This window comes from Apodemus sylvaticus, chromosome 7 (assembly GCF_947179515.1).
Source record: "Apodemus sylvaticus chromosome 7, mApoSyl1.1, whole genome shotgun sequence".
Taxonomy (NCBI): domain Eukaryota; kingdom Metazoa; phylum Chordata; class Mammalia; order Rodentia; family Muridae; genus Apodemus; species Apodemus sylvaticus.
In genome coordinates this window covers 84,897,496-84,914,727 of record NC_067478.1, presented here as the reverse complement: position 1 = coordinate 84,914,727, position 17,232 = coordinate 84,897,496, and the positions used below count along the sequence as shown (strand labels likewise).

At 50.1% G+C, this 17,232-nt stretch overlaps 1 protein-coding gene across 6 annotated transcripts; it reads right to left on the bottom strand.

The window, feature by feature from the left end:
• Window positions 1-520: 520 nt before the first annotated feature.
• On the bottom strand, window positions 521-11,196 carry C2cd2l (C2CD2 like). Of its 6 annotated transcripts, none has more exons than XM_052188558.1 (14): window positions 10,451-11,196; window positions 8,467-8,562; window positions 7,703-7,822; window positions 7,419-7,529; window positions 7,222-7,338; window positions 6,822-6,933; window positions 6,586-6,694; window positions 5,875-5,939; window positions 5,654-5,781; window positions 5,388-5,562; window positions 4,555-4,680; window positions 4,294-4,430; window positions 3,923-4,208; window positions 521-1,578 (listed from the first exon to the last, which is right to left on the bottom strand). In XM_052188558.1, exons 1-14 carry the CDS (start codon window positions 10,802-10,804, stop codon window positions 1,367-1,369), a joined length of 2,148 nt encoding a protein of 715 aa, XP_052044518.1. In that variant the 5' UTR covers window positions 10,805-11,196; the 3' UTR covers window positions 521-1,366. The 6 variants fall into 6 exon arrangements, with proteins under 6 accessions (XP_052044518.1, XP_052044520.1, XP_052044522.1 ...); XM_052188560.1 differs by having other exon boundaries at window positions 4,576-4,680; XM_052188562.1 differs by having other exon boundaries at window positions 4,294-4,427; window positions 4,576-4,680.
• Window positions 11,197-17,232: the final 6,036 nt, after the last annotated feature.

Below are 17,232 nucleotides of genomic sequence, written 5' to 3'. Positions count from 1 at the left end.
TGTCCCTAGTCCCCATTTTACAGGAGAAAAACTGAGGACACAGCCAGGTGTGGTGTCCTAGCGCTCAGGAGGCAGAAGCAGGGGGATCTCTGCGTTCCAGGCCAACCTGGTCTACTTAAGGAGCTCCAAGGCACCCAGGAATACATAGGTGAAGCTCTGGATCAAAAACAAACCCAAACTGAGCTCCCACCTTTGTCCATGGTCACAAAGGTAACCAACTAGTCAGTGGAGCTGGGTCTCTGATCAGAACAATGCAGCCTCAGAACCCACACTCTGAATCATGTTATGGCCTAGAAAGGACAGCCTGTGGGGGAGGGGTGAAGACAAGCTAGGATTGGCTTTTTTGCAGCGACTTGACTTTTCAGAGTGTCATCACTCAAACCTCTCTACATGTGTCTTTGTGTTCAGGGGCATCTGTCCCCCTGACTGCCTGGGTCACAGTCAGTGAGCTGCTCACCCCATCAACAACACCACAGCCTCTAGGCCTGTTTGCTTTCCAAAGGATAACCAGCCACTCCAGTTTATAAACTCCAATTTGATTTTAATTAAATAAATTAAATTCCAAGCCATCACACAGCAATGGACATCATCATCTCCCAACACACAGAGGTGCAACTTTGCTCTATGATCAGACTGTCTTTAAGCTCCTAAAGCTGTCTCTCTAGGGAAGGCTTCCTCCCATCTTCCTGCTCCCTCCTTCCAACGGAGCCACTGCTCACGGAGAAGGCATCAAGTACAAAACGGTAATAAAGGGGAAGGAGAGACGAGGAGCAATGTGGGAGGTAGGGAGGTGGGGAGTGCCTGCCCCCCATCCTGGGCACTAGCCCGGCTTCCTATGATCTGCCAATGTCTTCTGAAGGCAGACATTGGTGCTGGTCTAGGAGAGGACTCCCAAAGGAGGTGTAGAAACTGGTCCTGGGAATTGCCTTACCCTCCTGGGACAGAAAAGGGTCACCTGGGAGAGATGCCCTCTATCATCTGTTTGCCAAGGGTTCTAGACCACACATATAAATAGAAAAGAGAATAAATAAGGGAGAAGGATCTGCTGAGGAGGGAGTACTCTGGGCTCCCCTCTGGGGGCAGTGCCAGCAGAAGCTTCTGAAGAATGTCCACACACGCACGGAAGACAGAGCCTGCCCCTTACTCTCAGCTGCCAAACTTTCCTCTTAAGTGCACGCAACAACTGTTGCCTCTCAGATGCTTCCCATGTCAGACACCCTTCCCGCTGACCCCACAGCCCAGAGTGCTGGGGCTTCCTATAACCCAAGGGCTTTCCTGGCCCCAGCACTGGGAATCCAGGAAGGGGTACGGAAGGGGATGTGGGGAACAGACTAAGAGAACTCTTGCCCTCTCCAGGTCCGGGCTCTCAGAGCTGGGGGCTAGGGTTGCCATTGGCCTTGGGTTTGGATTTGAAGGAAAAACGCTTGATAAGGCGACGGGAAAAGCTGCCAGCCTTCTTCCGGACGCTAGGTGTGGCCGTTGTGTTGGACAGGTCATCGTGTGACTGGCTCAGACCGGCTTCCTTCTGTCGGGGCCTCCGGCGGAAGAGGAGCTTTGTGCCGCTGCGCAAGAGACTCACTGTAGGGAAGAAGGGAAACTGAGGTGGATGGAGGGGCACAGGACTGGGGTGAGGGTGGAGAAAAGACTTAGGAGGTTAGTGCAGAAGATGAAGACTGGAATCTGTCTCTCGAAAGGCAGTGAAGCACACCCGAGCTTCACCCATCCTGAGGAAGGAACACAGTCCTAGAGGGAGGGACCTGTGCACCTCTGACCACATCCCCTGGAGGAATAACAAGGGAAGGGACTGACGGCCACTCAGGGAGGACTCCTGGCCTCCTTTCAGAGTAAAGACAAAAGCTGCACAAAAGGTGTTCCTTAAATCCTATAAATCACAAAAGGAAAGGTAGATTAACAGACAACATTCCAGGGTGTGAGCAGCGGGGAGTCTAGAAACCTCAAAGACCTGAATAAGAGTGGGGGAGAGGTGCGGAGAGGGGGGAGAGGAAGGTGCTCACTTCACTCAGCAGGCTTTGGAGTCACAGACTCCATTATCTCTAGTGATGCAAGCCACAGATCGAGATTTTTTCTTCTGTTAGTTTTGTTTGAGGCAGAAGCTGGATTAGTAGCCTGGGCTGGCCTTGAACTCATTACATAACCCAGGCTGATCTTAAACTCAGAGCCATCCTCTAGCCACAGACTCTCAAGCATTGAGATTACAGCGGTATACCACAGCACCAGCTTTTAAATCATAAATAGATCACAGCTGACAGGGTCATTGGTCAATGGGTAAGATGGATGCAAGACAGCAAACTCTTTGAAGTTAGAAAAGCTGTTAGCAACCTGAGTCACAGCCAGAGGGGAATGACAAGCTTCCTCCCCACCCTCCTTCCTAGACAGTGTCACTACGTGACCTGTAAACTGACCTGCAACTCAAAATCCTGCCTCAGCCTCCCTCCTAAGTGCTCAGAGTTCAGGTATTGCCACCCAGCTCAAAGTAACAATCTTTCTTTCTCTTCCTTCCTTCCTTCCTTCCTTCCTTCCTTCCTTCTTTCCTTCCTTCCTTCCTTTCTCTTTTTTGAAACTGGCTTTCACCAGGCTGGCTTTGAACTGGCAGATCTACCTGTCTCTGCCTCTTGAGTGCTGGGATGTAAGATGTGTACCACCATGTTTCAGGGGAACAAAGTTAAGATGGCATGGAGCAGAACTTCTCATATCCATGCAACTGGGGGGTACAGAGTAGAAGAGGGAGAAAAAAAAGCCAGTGAGTTCTAAGCCAACTTTGGGTATAGTGTGAAACCTTGTCCCAAAACCAAAGCAAAACCTAAGCAAGAGTTAGCATATAACTCAACAGGAGGCTGGGCAGATGGCTCAGTGGTTAGGAGCACTTGCTGTTCATCCAGAGGGTCAAGGTTTGCTTCCCAGCATCCACACAGTGGCTCATAAATGTCTGTAACTCCAGTTCAAAGGGCTCCAACAATCTCCACCTCCTTGGGCACCAGGCACCCACGTGATGTACATGTAGGCAAAACACTCATGGCACATCTTAGAAAGATTAAAGATGTCTCAACTGGTGTACACCTTTAATCCCTTAGGAGGCGGAGGCAGGTGGATTTCTGAGTTCAAGGTCTACAGAGTGAGTCTAGGATAGCCAGGGCTATACAGAGAAACCCTGTCTTGAAAAACAAAAAACAAACAAAAAAGATGTCTCAACAGATAAATGTGTTTGCTGCCAAACACGGCAACTTCAGTTCAGTCCCTAGGACCCACATGGCAGAATCAAAAATCAACTCCTACAAACTGTCTTCTGATTGTGTGCTGTAGCTAGCACACACACACACACACACACACACACACACAAATAAATGTAATAATCCTTTAAAATGGCTGAAAATGTTGTTGCATACTTATCTATAATCCTCACAATTGGGAAGTGAAGGCTTGACAATCAGACATTTATAGCCAACTCTGGAAGTATAACAAGTCTGCGCCAGCCTGGACTACATGAGATGTTGTCTTTAAACAACAAAAACAGTGAAAGAAAACAAACCCTTTAGCTCAGGAAAAAAGGGAAATATGGTGACCCCCCCTTGTGGTCACTCCAGTTTGTCATATCCAAGCTAAAACTGAGACATCACATTTCCCGACCTACTGGTGTTTGCTTGACTCTGGAAAGCAAGTTAGCTAAGCCCACCATATCTCCAGTTGTCTAGTAGGTCTGAGGTTACAATGCCGTTCAAAAAAGCAGTAAGCAGCTGAGTGTGGAGGCCCATGCCTAGGCTTTAGCAATTGGGAAACTGAGGCAGAAGAATTATGGGACATTTGAAGCTAGCCTGGGCTATACAGTACATTCCAGGTCAGATTCTGTCTCAGCCCTGCCCCCTCAGGGAGCAGTAATAGGGGTGACTTGTCCAGTGCTCCCCACCTTTGTGATCCTTGAGGCTTCTGGTCTCCAGGGCACCAGTAGACCCTGTTTCTGACTCAACATCATCCACCGATGGCCTCTCAGAAATGTCTGAACGTGTTGTCTCATCTGCTTCTTGGACACTCGTGGGACTGGAGAGGGCATCAACGGGTCCTGGGGATGCGGCTGACGGGTCTGAGGGAGGTGAGGAAGGTCCACCACTGGTTCCTGCATCATCTTGCATTGAGGCTTCCAGAGATGCTGCATAACCCAAGGAGAGTGCCAACTCGTCCTGAGCGATGGGCACCTGCCAGGAGGACAGGCTTTAATGGGCAAGAATGACCCATGAGGGCTCTCTCCCCATTTTAGCTCTCTCCCCAGAGCTCTGTTACCTTGGAAACACCAGAGATGATGAGCGTGCTCCGCTTGGTGGGTGTCTTCTTGGCTGCCCGCCCACTGGGCTCAGTCAGCTGGCGAATTGCTGTCTCTGCTACTGGATCCAAGCCATTGGAAAGGTGGCTCTCCCCTGCTGGGGGATACAGGGGATCCATGGCTTCACTTCCACCTGGCTCCTTCCTTCTTGGGTTCGAACCCCTCTTGCACCACCCAATGTAGTTCTTGACTACAGGGACCATACAGCCACCAATGCTCACTCATTTCCCTTCCCCACTCACGGCTGCTACTGTGGGAGGCATTGCTGGGGCCGCTGCTCTCACTCAGCACAGTTGTCATCTTCTCAGTCACCTCCACCTTGGACGGGGAGCGGGAGGGGGAGTCTGCTGGGTGGGGGAGGGTCAGTGAGCTGGAGGCAGGTGCTTTAGAATGGCCCCATCCCTACTATCTTTATCCAGATGCAGACTTTGGTTGACTCAGAGGGCAAAGATGATTAAGGGGGATTAATCACGAGGGTGATTAAGAAGATGCTGAATGAAAAGATGCTACAGGAACCGATGACCGTGTGGGAAAGTGTCGTGGGGCCCACTCGAGGGTATAGGGAGACACCAAACATGGATAGAGAATGTTTAGGGGACCCTGGAGATAGACAGATTGCCACGGGATCCCTAGAGATGGAACAGGTGACATAAGGCCACTGGGAATAGAAAAATGCCACAGAAGACACTGGGTTTGCTAGAAGAGGTCAGGGACCACTGCAGGTGCGGACAATTAGCCAGTTGGGGCTAAGGTCAAAGAAGGAAAGAGAGAAAGCAATTTAGAGCAAGTGGAGAGATTAGAAGATTCCAAAAGGCTGAAGGGTGAGAGGACTGCTGGTGGAAGGGGGAGGGGCAAGGAAAAGTATGAGAGGCAAGGATGAGGAAGACGCAGACCAGTCAGAATGGGGTGTCAGAAAGATGTGCGTCCCTGGCATCAAGGCTTTCCTCCCCTCCCCTCCCCTCCCCTCCCCTCCCCTCCCCTCCCCTCCCCTTCCTTTCCCTCTTAAGGCAATGGGTGCTACTCTGAGGCCCTGATTAGAGCTATTCCTTTTTACCTAGTTTGCCATCTACACGGGGGCGGGACTGGACGGTAGTAACAGTGGTGACGATTGTGCCATCAGGCATGATGGTCCGGTCCAACTCAATCTTCTTGGTGGGTGTGATGCTGGGGCGAGGGGTGGAAGAGGTGGGCGTGCCCAGATTCCGAGGGGAGCCCTGCTCATAGTGTAGCTGCCCAAGGGTGAGGAGAAACGAGGGGTGAGGATCTCAGAGACTGCCCCATCTAGGCCCATCCACCTCCCCACAGTGGCCACCTCCTCACCTCTGCTGTCACAGTGGCTGCTGGGCTCAGGGATTTCCCGGGCCCTGGAGTCAGTGGGCACACTTGTCTTCGTGACAGTGGTCTAGAGGGTGAGCCCACAGGCAGTGTGGCTTGACCAAGGAGTTCGGCTAGAGACAAGAATGACGCTGTGAGCCGGGCCCAGACGCAGGACCCGCTTAGCTCCCACTCCCAAGTGTCCCTTCTGTCCCTTGCTCGCTCACCATCTCCACAACTGCTGCTCCTGAGCACTTTGAGGGTCAGTTCCCGGCTCTGGGGACCCAGGTCCCTGAAGGCCGAAAGAGGATGGATAGGTCAGGTGGGAAACAAAGCAAACTGAGCCCCTGAGTCAGTCAAAGGCTAGAGACAGAGATGTGGGTTAATAAGATATAGCACCAGGGCTCCAAACTGTCCACCTTCCCAGGACTATGGACCAAGCCATGACCGGAAATCTCCTCAGCCAGGTATGTACATCCCAGTACTCTTCCACCCGACGTCTATCTCGGACTAAAGCCGCCCACCGTCTGTCCTGGTTTTTTTTTTTTTTTCAGGCAGTTCCCACTGTCAAGAAGACGCTCACATTCTGTTGCAATGCTACTCTTGCTTGAAGGCATAGTTCAAATAGAGTTCTTCCATGAAGCCTCATCAGCTCTTTATTCCTACATAAGAATTCATCTCCCCTACCGAAGCACCCCCATGCCAAGCTGTGTAGGAGTCTCAACTGGCCCATTTGTCCTCTCTTCCCTATCTGTCTCCGCTTCAGGTCTGTGATCCACCCAGGGGCAGGGCTGTATCCACTCCTTGTCTGAGTCCCTAGGGCCTGGCACACTGTGGAGGTCCATACTACAGGCTCACTTGTGCTAAGACAAGCCTGGAGAGGTTTCATTATCCTGACTGCCCATGGGGACAGAGGTTAGGAGCAGAGTGTGACTTACAGAGCTAGATCTTCTGTCCATTCCACCTCAGGGCCAGCCCTCATGGGTTTGGTCCACTTCTGTTGCATCGGGTTGTCAAGCTCAGCGGCACAGCACAATTCCTCAGTACCTGTAAGGAAACAGAACTTAGAGGATGCTCAGGCAGAAGAAACAAAGTCCAGGGAACAGAGAAGCTATGTCCTGGGCAGAGGGGAAGGGGCTGCCTATACCTATGGCAAGGGCAATGGAATGCTCACCTCCTAGCTCACTTCCCAGGTGAGATGCTCGAAGCTGCCGTAAGAATAACCGGGTAGGTCTGGGGATAGGTGGCTGGGCCTGGGACATCGTGGGTGGCTTCTCACTGGGTACCTGAGAGCAGAAGGGAGTAAAAAGAGAAATAATCTCAATGAAGCAGTATTCAGCAAAACCAGAACGGGGAAGTGGGAAGGGGTGGGTGGGAGGACAGGGGGAGAGAAGGGGGCTTACGGGACTTTCTGGGAGTGGGGGGGGGCTAAGAAAGGGGAAATCATTTGAAATGTAAATAAAAAATATATCGAATAAAAAAAAAAGTCAAAAAAAAAAAAAGAGAAATAATCCTGACATTATATCCTGGAGATGGGATCCATGCTAAACCTTTCCCTTTGGGTGTTCACTCACCAGGCCTCCTGGGGCAGAGCAGGCCCTGAGGTTGACCATCATGGCCGGCTGGGTGCTGACTATAGTGTCCTTGATCAGTTCCTCAACTGTTGAAAGCTCTGGTTGTTCCTCACCTCTCTGCAGAGAGGAGAAGAGGTGTGGAGCCTCTGCCCCGTTCCATTGCTAGTCCAGTCTCTCCTCTGATGCCCCCTTCTTACCTCTCTAGTTTGCAGCTTGGGAAGCACCTTTAGGCTGAGATCTGGGCGGTCGGTGAAGGCCCAGGACACCAGCAGCCCCTCATCAGGGATTTCCTCCAGGCTGACTTCCAACTAGAGACAAGAACAGAAGGACTAGTGTGACTTATCTCATTCTTCCTAGGACCCCCTGCTAACTCCTCGGGACCCTGCCTTCCCGAATCCCATTACAGAGAGGAAGCAGAGAGAAAATACTGGGCCAACTCAACTGCCCTCTGCCCAACTCAGTTCCCCACATTTCCCTCCACCTGTGTTGGTGGCAGTGTCAGAGTGACGTGGTAGGTCTCCATGGAGACGGCAGCGGGGGACTGCTGGGTCACAGAGATGGGGAAGCGCACCTCCTCAGCAGAGAGCTGGCAATGCAGCACCTGAAACAGGGAGCGGTGTCAGGCATTGACGAAGACATCCACCTGGCTCTGCTCTTCCCTACTTCTGTTATCCTTGGGATGTCCTTTTGGGGGCCCTGAGTTTCTCAATGAATTAGACAAGAGCAAAAAACTCAGCCAGGTGGTGGGGGCTCGTGTCTTTAAGCCTAGTACTCTGGAGGCAGAGGCAGGCAGGTCTCTGAGTTTGAGGCTAGCTTGGTCTACAGAGTGAGTTCCAGGACAGGCAGGACTACACAGAGAAACCCTGTCTCAAAACAAAACAAAGCTGAAAACTCTCCCCAGAAAATAGACCACACACAGCAACACACACACACACACACACACACACTTTGCCTATCATGTCAGTGAGATTCTCAGACCTATTCAAACAAATCCTGAGGTCCTTAAGACACACAGAAACTCCAAATTAAAAACCCTCAGACTAGCCGGGTGGTGGTGGCGGACGCCTATAATCCCAGCACTCTGAGATGCAGAGGCAGGCAGATTTCTGACTTCGAGGCCAGCCTGGTCTACAAAGTGAGTTCCAGGACAGCCAGGGCTATACAGAGAAACCTTGTCTTGAAGAACCCTCGGACTAAAGGAAACCTTGGGGTCAGCCCATCTTGTAGTGCCCACCAGACCCTTACCATGGTACGCTCTGATTGGTCTATGCAGGTCACATGACTGATGCTGGCTCTTGGTGGGAGTTGGGGTATCTCCTCAAAGGCAATTTGGATGGAGCTCTGAGGAAGAAATGTGGGCACCAGATCAAGTCTCTGTAGCTGTCCCCTGCAGGGCTGGTCTGCCCAATTGCTGGCTGGATTCTAGCACTGCAGAGGCCTCAGCTACAGGCTGACCTCTGGCCCCTCCTTGACTCAACGCTTTAGAACAGAAGGCTTTCCCTCAGCCCCACTATCTCCAGAGATCTGCTGTTTCTAGGGGCTGCTGAGAACCTGGAAGTTAGACTACCTTGGAGGCCAGCTTGCCTTGAACCTTGGATAATTCTTCAAATCCCTGGAACCTCTCTGTTCTCTGTTTCCTTCTTCACCCCTCCACCTAACCATTCATTCTAATCACAAAATAAGGTAAATGACGACAACAACAACAACAACAAATTGACATGTTCATTTCTATCTGTAGCTGGGCAAGGCTGAGGGTGAAATGGTTGTGTCATTTGCTATAAAATAAGATGAAGAAATAAGGCTAAGCCTTTTCCCAAATAAACAGGATGCGAATGGTCAAAGGTATCCTATCACTCTGCCTAAGTTCTTAGAAATAAAGACTAACTTATCACGTCTCCAGGAAACTCCATCACAAGTGCTAGGAAGAGAAGCAAGCTCCGAGGGAGGGCTCAGGGGTCCCAGACCTAGATAAGTCCTTAGGGTGGACAGCAGGAGTATTAATTAGGGAGAGGAAAGCCGATTAGCTTAGCTCTCAAAAGAGCCACTCCCTAATTCTTCTACAGCAGTGGAAAGCAGGGTAGAAGAACTGAGGAGGGGGCACTGCTGGGCTGAATACTCCTCCAGGATTGAGATAGAGAAAACGAAATGCAGAGTTGATTCCCTTTCCCTAGCAAGCTTCCCTGCGGTGGTAGCTGTCTTCTTCAAAAGTCATGCCAATTGGGGAGATGAGTGCTTGGAAACTCTCTGTCCTTCCCCTGCAAGAGAGGCCAATGTCCAGCTGAGTCAGCGGTCCCGGGGAGTTGCCTCTGACCCAGGGACAAGGTACAGGAAGGGCCATGTTGGAGGAGTACGGTCAATGTATAAACGGACAGATGTCATCTGGCTTTCAGTTGGCCAGCCGGGAGGAGGAAACAGGAGAACTTCTTGGGGCCACTTCAGTTTCTAGGCATCTGGATTAACAGGGCAAAGCCTCCAAGCTCTTGTGGCTAGAAGCAAAGAAAGACCTCTGCACAAGGAGCTGATAGACTTGAGGGCCAGGAAGGGAAATGATCCAGAAAAGGGAGACCTCTGCCTTCCACCCAACCTCAGTCTCATGACTCTGTTTCCTGCCCACTTCCTGGGAGGCCAGATGCCCATGGTGCAATGGGTGGAGGTAGGCTGAGCTGGTTTATGAACGACCCTTAAGGCGCAGCCCAAATTCATTTATTAGAAAGAACGCAGGTTATCAATATGCCCTTTAACCGAACTCCTTTTCCTTAACACTACACTGCGGGCCAGCCTGTAGGACTGTAGTAGTGAAGTGACTGGAATATGGAGAGATGATTCAGTTACCGTGGGGGCTCTACTTGACCACCAGGGTTTGGGAGCCTGAAATCTTAACTGGGTGTGGTGGCATGAGGACCAGGCAAATTCCTTCTGCAGGTGCACCTGTCTCCCTTGGCTCAACCAGTCTAGGCGGAAGTGCCCTCAGGCACACGGATTAGCGTTGCTATGAGAACAGTAACTTGTGCTGGGTTTAGAACTTAAGCACCTTGCCCATAAAAATAGAAAATTTGGTACATAACTGGACTTCTTTACAAGCCCCAGTCTAACCTGCACGCTCTTCTCTGATCCGAAAGAGAAAGCTGTAGGGTTCTCCAGTTGATCTAATCCAACCCTTCTAACACGAGCAAGCTCTTCCCTAGAAGGCAAAGCTGAAGGGACGACACAGGGGCTCAGTGCAACTCACCCCGTCCCTGCAGGCCTGCTCATTCAAGGCTCGCACCCAAGCCCGTTGCCAGTTCTCCCGGAAAGACTTGAAGGCAAAGAGCGAAGCCAGAAGGCCCCGTACGCCGGCTTCCTCGGGGGCGCTGGTCCTGGTCGCCCGCAAACGCAGCAGCGAACGCCACACACCCAGCTCGCGCAGTGAACCCCCGGGTTCAGCAGCTGTGGCGGGTCGGGAGTCTCGGCCCCCAGCGGCCCGCGACAACCACAAACCCCGGGCATACTGCAGCATCCAGCCCAATACCGTGATCAGCGAGGCGGCGAAGAGGACCAGCAGGGCCGCCCAGCCCACATCTCGCTGCCCCCAGTCCGGATCCATGCTCCCGCGGGCTCGGGTCCCGGCTCGGGTTCAGCCGCTGCCCCGGGGGAGCATGGCCCGGATGGACCGCGGGTCGTGGGCGAGCTCCCCCGGGGCTGAGCGCGCGGGCTCCGGGGCTCTCAGGCGCCGCCGAGATCCCCGGACCAGTGGGTGCCACGGATAGAGAAGAGGTCCTCCGGGGTCGCGACGCTCGGGCTCTGTCTCCGTAGCCGGAGATCCGGATCCCTCGCACCGCTGGTGTGATCCCAGCTAGGCGCCAGCTAGCACCTGGCTCCTCCCACGGCGTGTGCCCCCGCCGGACCCCGGCAGGGACCAGCCTGCAGAGACACCGGGGCTCGCGGGCCGGCACCGGCTCCGGGAGGGCTGCGTGCGCAGAACTGACACTGACAACACCGCCGGCGCCCCGCCCCCACCCGCCCTTAAAGGAGCCGCGCCCTCACCGGGCGGGGCCGAGCTAACCCGCCGCTCAGAGCTAGAGGAGGGTGGAGTGGGGGAGGGTTGAGCTGCACACGTAGAGAATTCCGGGATGAGAATAGGCGGAGTCTTTAACTGTCCCGCCCCGTCCTGAAATCCCTGTGCACCCCTTCAGTACCAGGCAAGGGAGCCTCACTTCTCTGAGATACCGCTTGTTTTCCCCTACATTTCTTAGATTTCTATGGTTGGACGCTTGTGGGTTAAAAATGAGTTAGTCCCTGTGGAAATCACCACTCACTTTCAACATTTCCTGGCTCAGCGGCTTCTAATCTTACTCCTTGACTGAAGCTAGGCACTGGATAAAGAGGGGGGGTAAGGTATCCCTCCCAGATAGAGGTGCCTGACAAAACCCAGCTAATATCAACCATTTCCCTCCTTCCCCTTGGAGCTAGGATTCAGGAACACCCCCTATTAACCTTGCTTGCGTGGGTTTGTTCTCGAGATATTTCCCAAGCCCAAGGCTGAGTCTGTTTTTAAAAATAATACATTTCCATAGTAACAGCTCCTGCCTGTGGAGCACGTGTAGAAGGGATGGTAATGAAAAGGGAGCTGGCATTGTAGCTCTGGACTATCAATAGATTTGGTCAAAAGACTCTCATCCAACTATGTGGCATCCCATGTAGAGCCATCTGACTGTAGTCCTAGCTACTTAGGAGGCTGAAACAGGATGATACCCTTGCCAAGGAGTTTGAAACCAACCTGGGTGAGACCTTATCACAATCAAAACTCACCCCACAAACCAAATATGTGCTATCCCAGCCAACTCGGAAGACAAGACCACATAATTTACAACCCGAGGATGTACCCTTTTCTCTAGATCCTTATAAGACCGAAGCTCATCTTTGCTTCTTGGGGACAGAGGAAGGTTTCTATAAGAAAAGATTAGGAGCAATTCTATTTCCCAAGAGACATATGGTGAGGTCTCTGACACAATTTCTTTTGCACACAAGATAGGATGAGAAGATGTTCAATATCTTTCAAATCCATTTGTCTAAAGAACAAGCCTATGAGAGTAAACTTTACAAGGTCTACGGATAGGTAAAAAACAAAATGGCTGTCTGCAATAGGTCTGATCTAGAAGAGGAATGGTTATGCAGCTTGAGGTAGCCTGATTTTACTGCAAGGGGTGACAGAGGTGAGGCAACGTTGCTGAGACCCTGACCGTACACAGCAAGCTCCAAAACACATGGAGTCTCCATCTTTAATCTAGGAACAGAAAATGTGGAACCAAGGAAGGAGAGAACTCTGGGATATAACCTAGGAGGAAGGAGTCGGCGGGAAGAATAGCCATGTTCAAGGAACTGAGTAATGCAAGGTTCTCCTCCACCAGGAATCCTTCTTGAGGGACATTTAGACCTCAGAAGAACTCTGTTCTCTGGTAGTGAGTGGAAGGGCTCACCTGTAAGTCCAACACTATGAAGACTAAGTGAGGACTATGAATTCGAGGTCAGCCTGGGATATATAGGAAAGCCAGGTATGATGGCTTTAGTTCCAGAGCTTGGCTAGGGAGGGGACAGAAGCAGACTGATCTCTATTACTTGGCAGCCTGGTCTACATAGTGAGTTCTGGACCAGTTAAAGCTATACATTAGCACCTTATGTTAAAAAAAAAAGTCAGTTCTCTACAATCCTAGGTTTATTTCTTCAACTTTTTGGTTAGACACCTGGTCCTGTCCTTCCAGATCTGGCTCGCTCTCCCTGGTTTCCACATCTCTTTTCCACCAATTACTTAGCCTTTAGGTATTTATTTCATTTTGCTTTATGGTTTAGCTGGGTGTTTATATGAGTGCTTTGTTTAACTCATGAGGAAACTCAGAATAGAAATAATGTCCTAATCATCTCTCTTCCCTCAGACTCAATGAATGTATTTCAATTGTGCTGAAGACATCTTTGAAGGAAGCAACTCAATCCTTATTGTGTTCCCTACAGCTCTTAGGAGATCTTTTTTTTTTTTAAAGATTTATTTTATTTAAATGAGTACACTGTAGCTGTCTTCAGACACAGCAGAAGAGAGGGTATCAGATCCCATTACAGATGGTTGTGAGCCACCATGTATGTGGTTGCTGGGAATTGAACTCAGGACCTCTGGAAGAGCAGTCAATGCTCTTAACCACTGAGCTATCTCTCCAGCCCCACTTAGGACATTCTTACACCACAGAGATTTGCCAGTTGTCATGTTTCTTCTTGTTTTGTTTTTGTTTTCTGGAACAGGGTCTCACTGGCTGGCTTGGAACTCACTATGTAGATCAGGCTGCCCTTGAACTCATAGAGGTCCCTCTGCCTCTGCCTCTCAAATGCTGAGATTGAAAGGGTGTACCACCTACCCCCACCTCAGTTATCTAGGAGCTTGAAGTGTAGCTCAATTGGTAAAGTGCTCACTTAGTGTTAACAAAGTCCTGAGCTTGACCCCCAGCATCACATAAGTTAGGTATGGCGGTACATACCTGTAACTCAACCCTCAGGAAGAGGGGGAACAGCCGGGCAGTGGTGGCACACGCCTTTAATCCCAGCACTTGGGAGGCAGAGGCAGGCAGATTTTTGAGTTTGAGGCCAGCCTGGTCTACAGAGTAAGTTCCAGGATAGCCAGGGCTATTCAGAGAAACCCTGTCTCGAAAACAAAACAAAACAAAAAGGAAGAGGGGAAACAAGGGGGAAAGGTCAGAAGTTCAAGGTCATGCTGGTCATAATGACTATTTAGTAAATTCAAGCTCACTCAAGGATATGTAAGAACCCCTGGAAAGATGTCTCAATGGAAAATAGTCCAATAGAATTTAGGATAGAGCTCGGTGGTAGATGCCTGCCCAAATAGAGTTTGGGATGTAACTCAGTGGTAGATGCCTGACCTAACATGCTTAAGACCCTCAGTTCTGCCCCCAGCATTGCAAAAGGAGAGAGAGAGAGAGGAAAAAAAAGGTTGCATCAAGGAGACCTACCATAAGTTAGTACCTCAGTGACTGAGGCTCAGATAGTCTCAGAAGCTAGCTTCCCCTTGGACAGGGCATGGTGGCTCCACAAATAATCTCAACTTGCCCATGGGAGGCAGAAGCAGGAGATTTTGAGTTCAAGATCAATCTAAACTACATAGAGAGACCCAGGCTCAAACAAACAAACAAAAATGAAATCAGAGAAGACATCTACTACAAAGGGAACATTAGGACCAAATATCATGAGCCATATAAAACTGAGTTAATGATCACCACTCATTCGAAATTCCAGGTTGACCTACATTGGCATTCATTTTGACCTAGCTCTTGAAAGAGGAAAAACAGTATTGTATCACTTGAATCCATACTTTCATTCTTTTATTTGTAGTAACATTCGGAATTTCTGCCCTGTTCAGAAATGTCTGGTCATCTTTCTCAACCTCTCTAGAATATTCCTGTTGTCAGTCAGGTTTAAGAAGCCGGACTTGGGGTCTGGAGAGATGACTCAGAAGTTAAGAACACTGACTGCTCTTCTAAAAGTGCTGGGTTCAATCCTACATGGTGGCTCACAACCATCTGTAATAGGATTTGATGCCCTCTTCTGGAATGTCTGAAGACAGCTATGATGTACTCATATAAATAATATAAACAAACAAATATTTAAAAAAGGAGAACAAGGAGGAGGAGGAGGACTTGGGGGCTGGTGAGATGGCTCAGCAGTTGAGAGCACTATCTGCTCTTCCAGAGGTCTTGAGTTCAATTCCCAGCACCCACGTGGTGTGGTGGCTCACAACCATCTATCCTGGGATCTGAGGCCCTCTTCTAGCATGCAGGTGTACATACAGATAGAGTAGTAATTTATATAAAGTATATTAAAAAAAAAAAAAAGGAGTAGGACTCTAGGCTGGTTGTGATAGCATGTATAATACCGGGAGAGGCAGGAGGATTGCCACGAGTTCATGCTCAAGCTGATCTAACTAGCGAGGTCAGGCCAGCCAAGTGAACACTACGACTTTCTATATTATTTTCCACTTTTCAAAAATCATGTTAGCCCAAAGGACTGGGCAATGTTAGGTTTTACTTCCAGTTGATTTTTTTGTAGTCAGAATGAAAGTAGAAAGTGCAGAAGAGGAGGATAGAGCCACAGGTAGGCCTTGCCTCACACTTTGCAGAACTCTCTCACAGCCTTTATGCCGGCGAGAACATATTTGAGCTAGGCTTGGCCAGGCAGTGGATTTAATAGTAGGTTGGCCTTGCTGACTGGGAGGCACTCAAGACTGCTGAGATGTGTGCTGTCTGCTCCGCACAGGGAAAATGGCAACTCAGCAGATTCGGGAGTCCCAGAGATGACGCTTCAGGATTCAGTCCCATGCTTTAAACTATTACCAGGAAAGACACACAATTCCAAGCGAGCCAGGTGTTTGTTTCTTTCTCTGTTAATCAAGGGAGCACTATCATCCCAGGAGCAAAATTATTCAGATTATAGGACAAGTATCCAAGTAACCACTTCTGATGGTACAGGTACATAGATAAATCCCTAGTGCCTGGCCTTTAAACTAGTTCTCAGCCCTCCTAGGTGACTGGTGAATGAGATAGTGACCTCAGGAGAAGAAACAAACAAAGATTTTAGAGCTTAAGCCAGCTCGGAAAAGAAGCTTTATTAGAATTGGCCTCCAAATATTAATGAAAAAATAAAGATACAGACTGTCTCTCACACCTCCAGGGAGTCTCAGCCTACTCCTGATCAACAAGACAGCTGAACACTCCCTCCTCTGGGGATCTAGGGAGCTCCGCCTTCCCACCTGCTCGGTGCATCTCAGCCGGTTTGGAAGACCCTTCCCCTCCAACTACGGAAATGTAGTAAGATAATAACCCTCCCTCTCCCTCACTTCTGTGTGCTTCAATCCCTTTTTCCCCCCTCACTCTTCGTGCTTGACAATGCCTGGCACACAGATATCTTCTGTGTCCTGTGCCTCAGGGGACATCAGAGGAAAGGAAAACATTTGCTTCCCTGATGTTTGCTTGCCTGTGTACACACACAGAGAGAAACTAAACTTAGTATACTATCAAGTAAAGTGTATTTGTGACCTAGATGGGGCTTTTAGGTTGAATGGACATTTCATACCCCATTTTGAGAAAAAAGAACGACTATCTTTGACCTAAGAAGTGTCAACTTCCCCGACCCTAGGGATATGTTGTATTCAAAAGGGATGGACAATGTTATGGCCATGTTATCGTCAACTCCCCAACTCTCTGTGGTGGATTCCTCTCAGAGGAAAACATTTGCCATCTAAGGGATCAATACTCCAGTGAACTGCTGTGCTACTAAGCAGAGGTACAGGTGTCAAAAGGCAAGTGACTGGGAGGAAGAAACTTGACTGGGAGGAGACCCACAAGCTCACTGGAAGTGTGGACAACTTTCCTGCCTCATTAGTTATTTGCAATGCCTCAGTTTCTGTCTGTGTTTGAGGAGCTTGGCACAGTGCTGTGAACCAACATCAAGTCCCTGCTTAGACCGAAGCGTTCGCTCAAACGGTTCCCTCCTGGTGAAATGCAGCCGTGGGTTGCCCGGCAACAAACTGCTATAGTGGAGGCAGAAGGTGGGTGGGTTGAGGGAAAAGTACCTGGATCGTGAACAAGAGCGGGAGGGGCTTTTCGAGCGGCTGAGCTTTCCAGTTTATAAACTCCCTTCAAATTGTGCCTGAGTTTATGGAGCCAGTGTTTAACTCGGCAACAGTTTTCCCGCAAAGAGCGGGTGTGCTTCCACACTCTCATCCCACCGCCGGCTCTCGGTAGCCATATTTCCAGCCCCAGGGCACCCCAGATTACGCTCAGGCTGCTAGCCCTTTAAACCCGACCTGCAGGGGACGACGTGGAACCACAGAATAAGCAGTGTCAGCCACGTGGTACGAGGAAGCGTTCATGTTGGAACTGGGCAAAGCGTATCTCCACTCTGTGCTGTACAATATGATTGTTTCGAGAGTATCTACTTCCTTATATTTTCTTCAGTTGAGTTTCCAAAGCTCTAATG

Excerpts from the sequence above, each read along its gene's own strand:
- C2cd2l (XM_052188558.1), bottom strand. The coding sequence starts at position 10,804 with ATGGATCCGGACTGGGGGCAGCGAGATGTGGGCTGGGCGGCCCTGCTG. Across the intron at positions 7,339-7,418 it reads CCAAGCTGCAAACTAGAGAG|AGAGGTGAGGAACAACCAGA; the intron begins GTAAGAAGGGGG and ends TCCTCTCTGCAG. Across the intron at positions 1,579-3,922 it reads AAGCCTCAAGGATCACAAAG|TGAGTCTCTTGCGCAGCGGC; the intron begins GTGGGGAGCACT and ends TCTTCCCTACAG.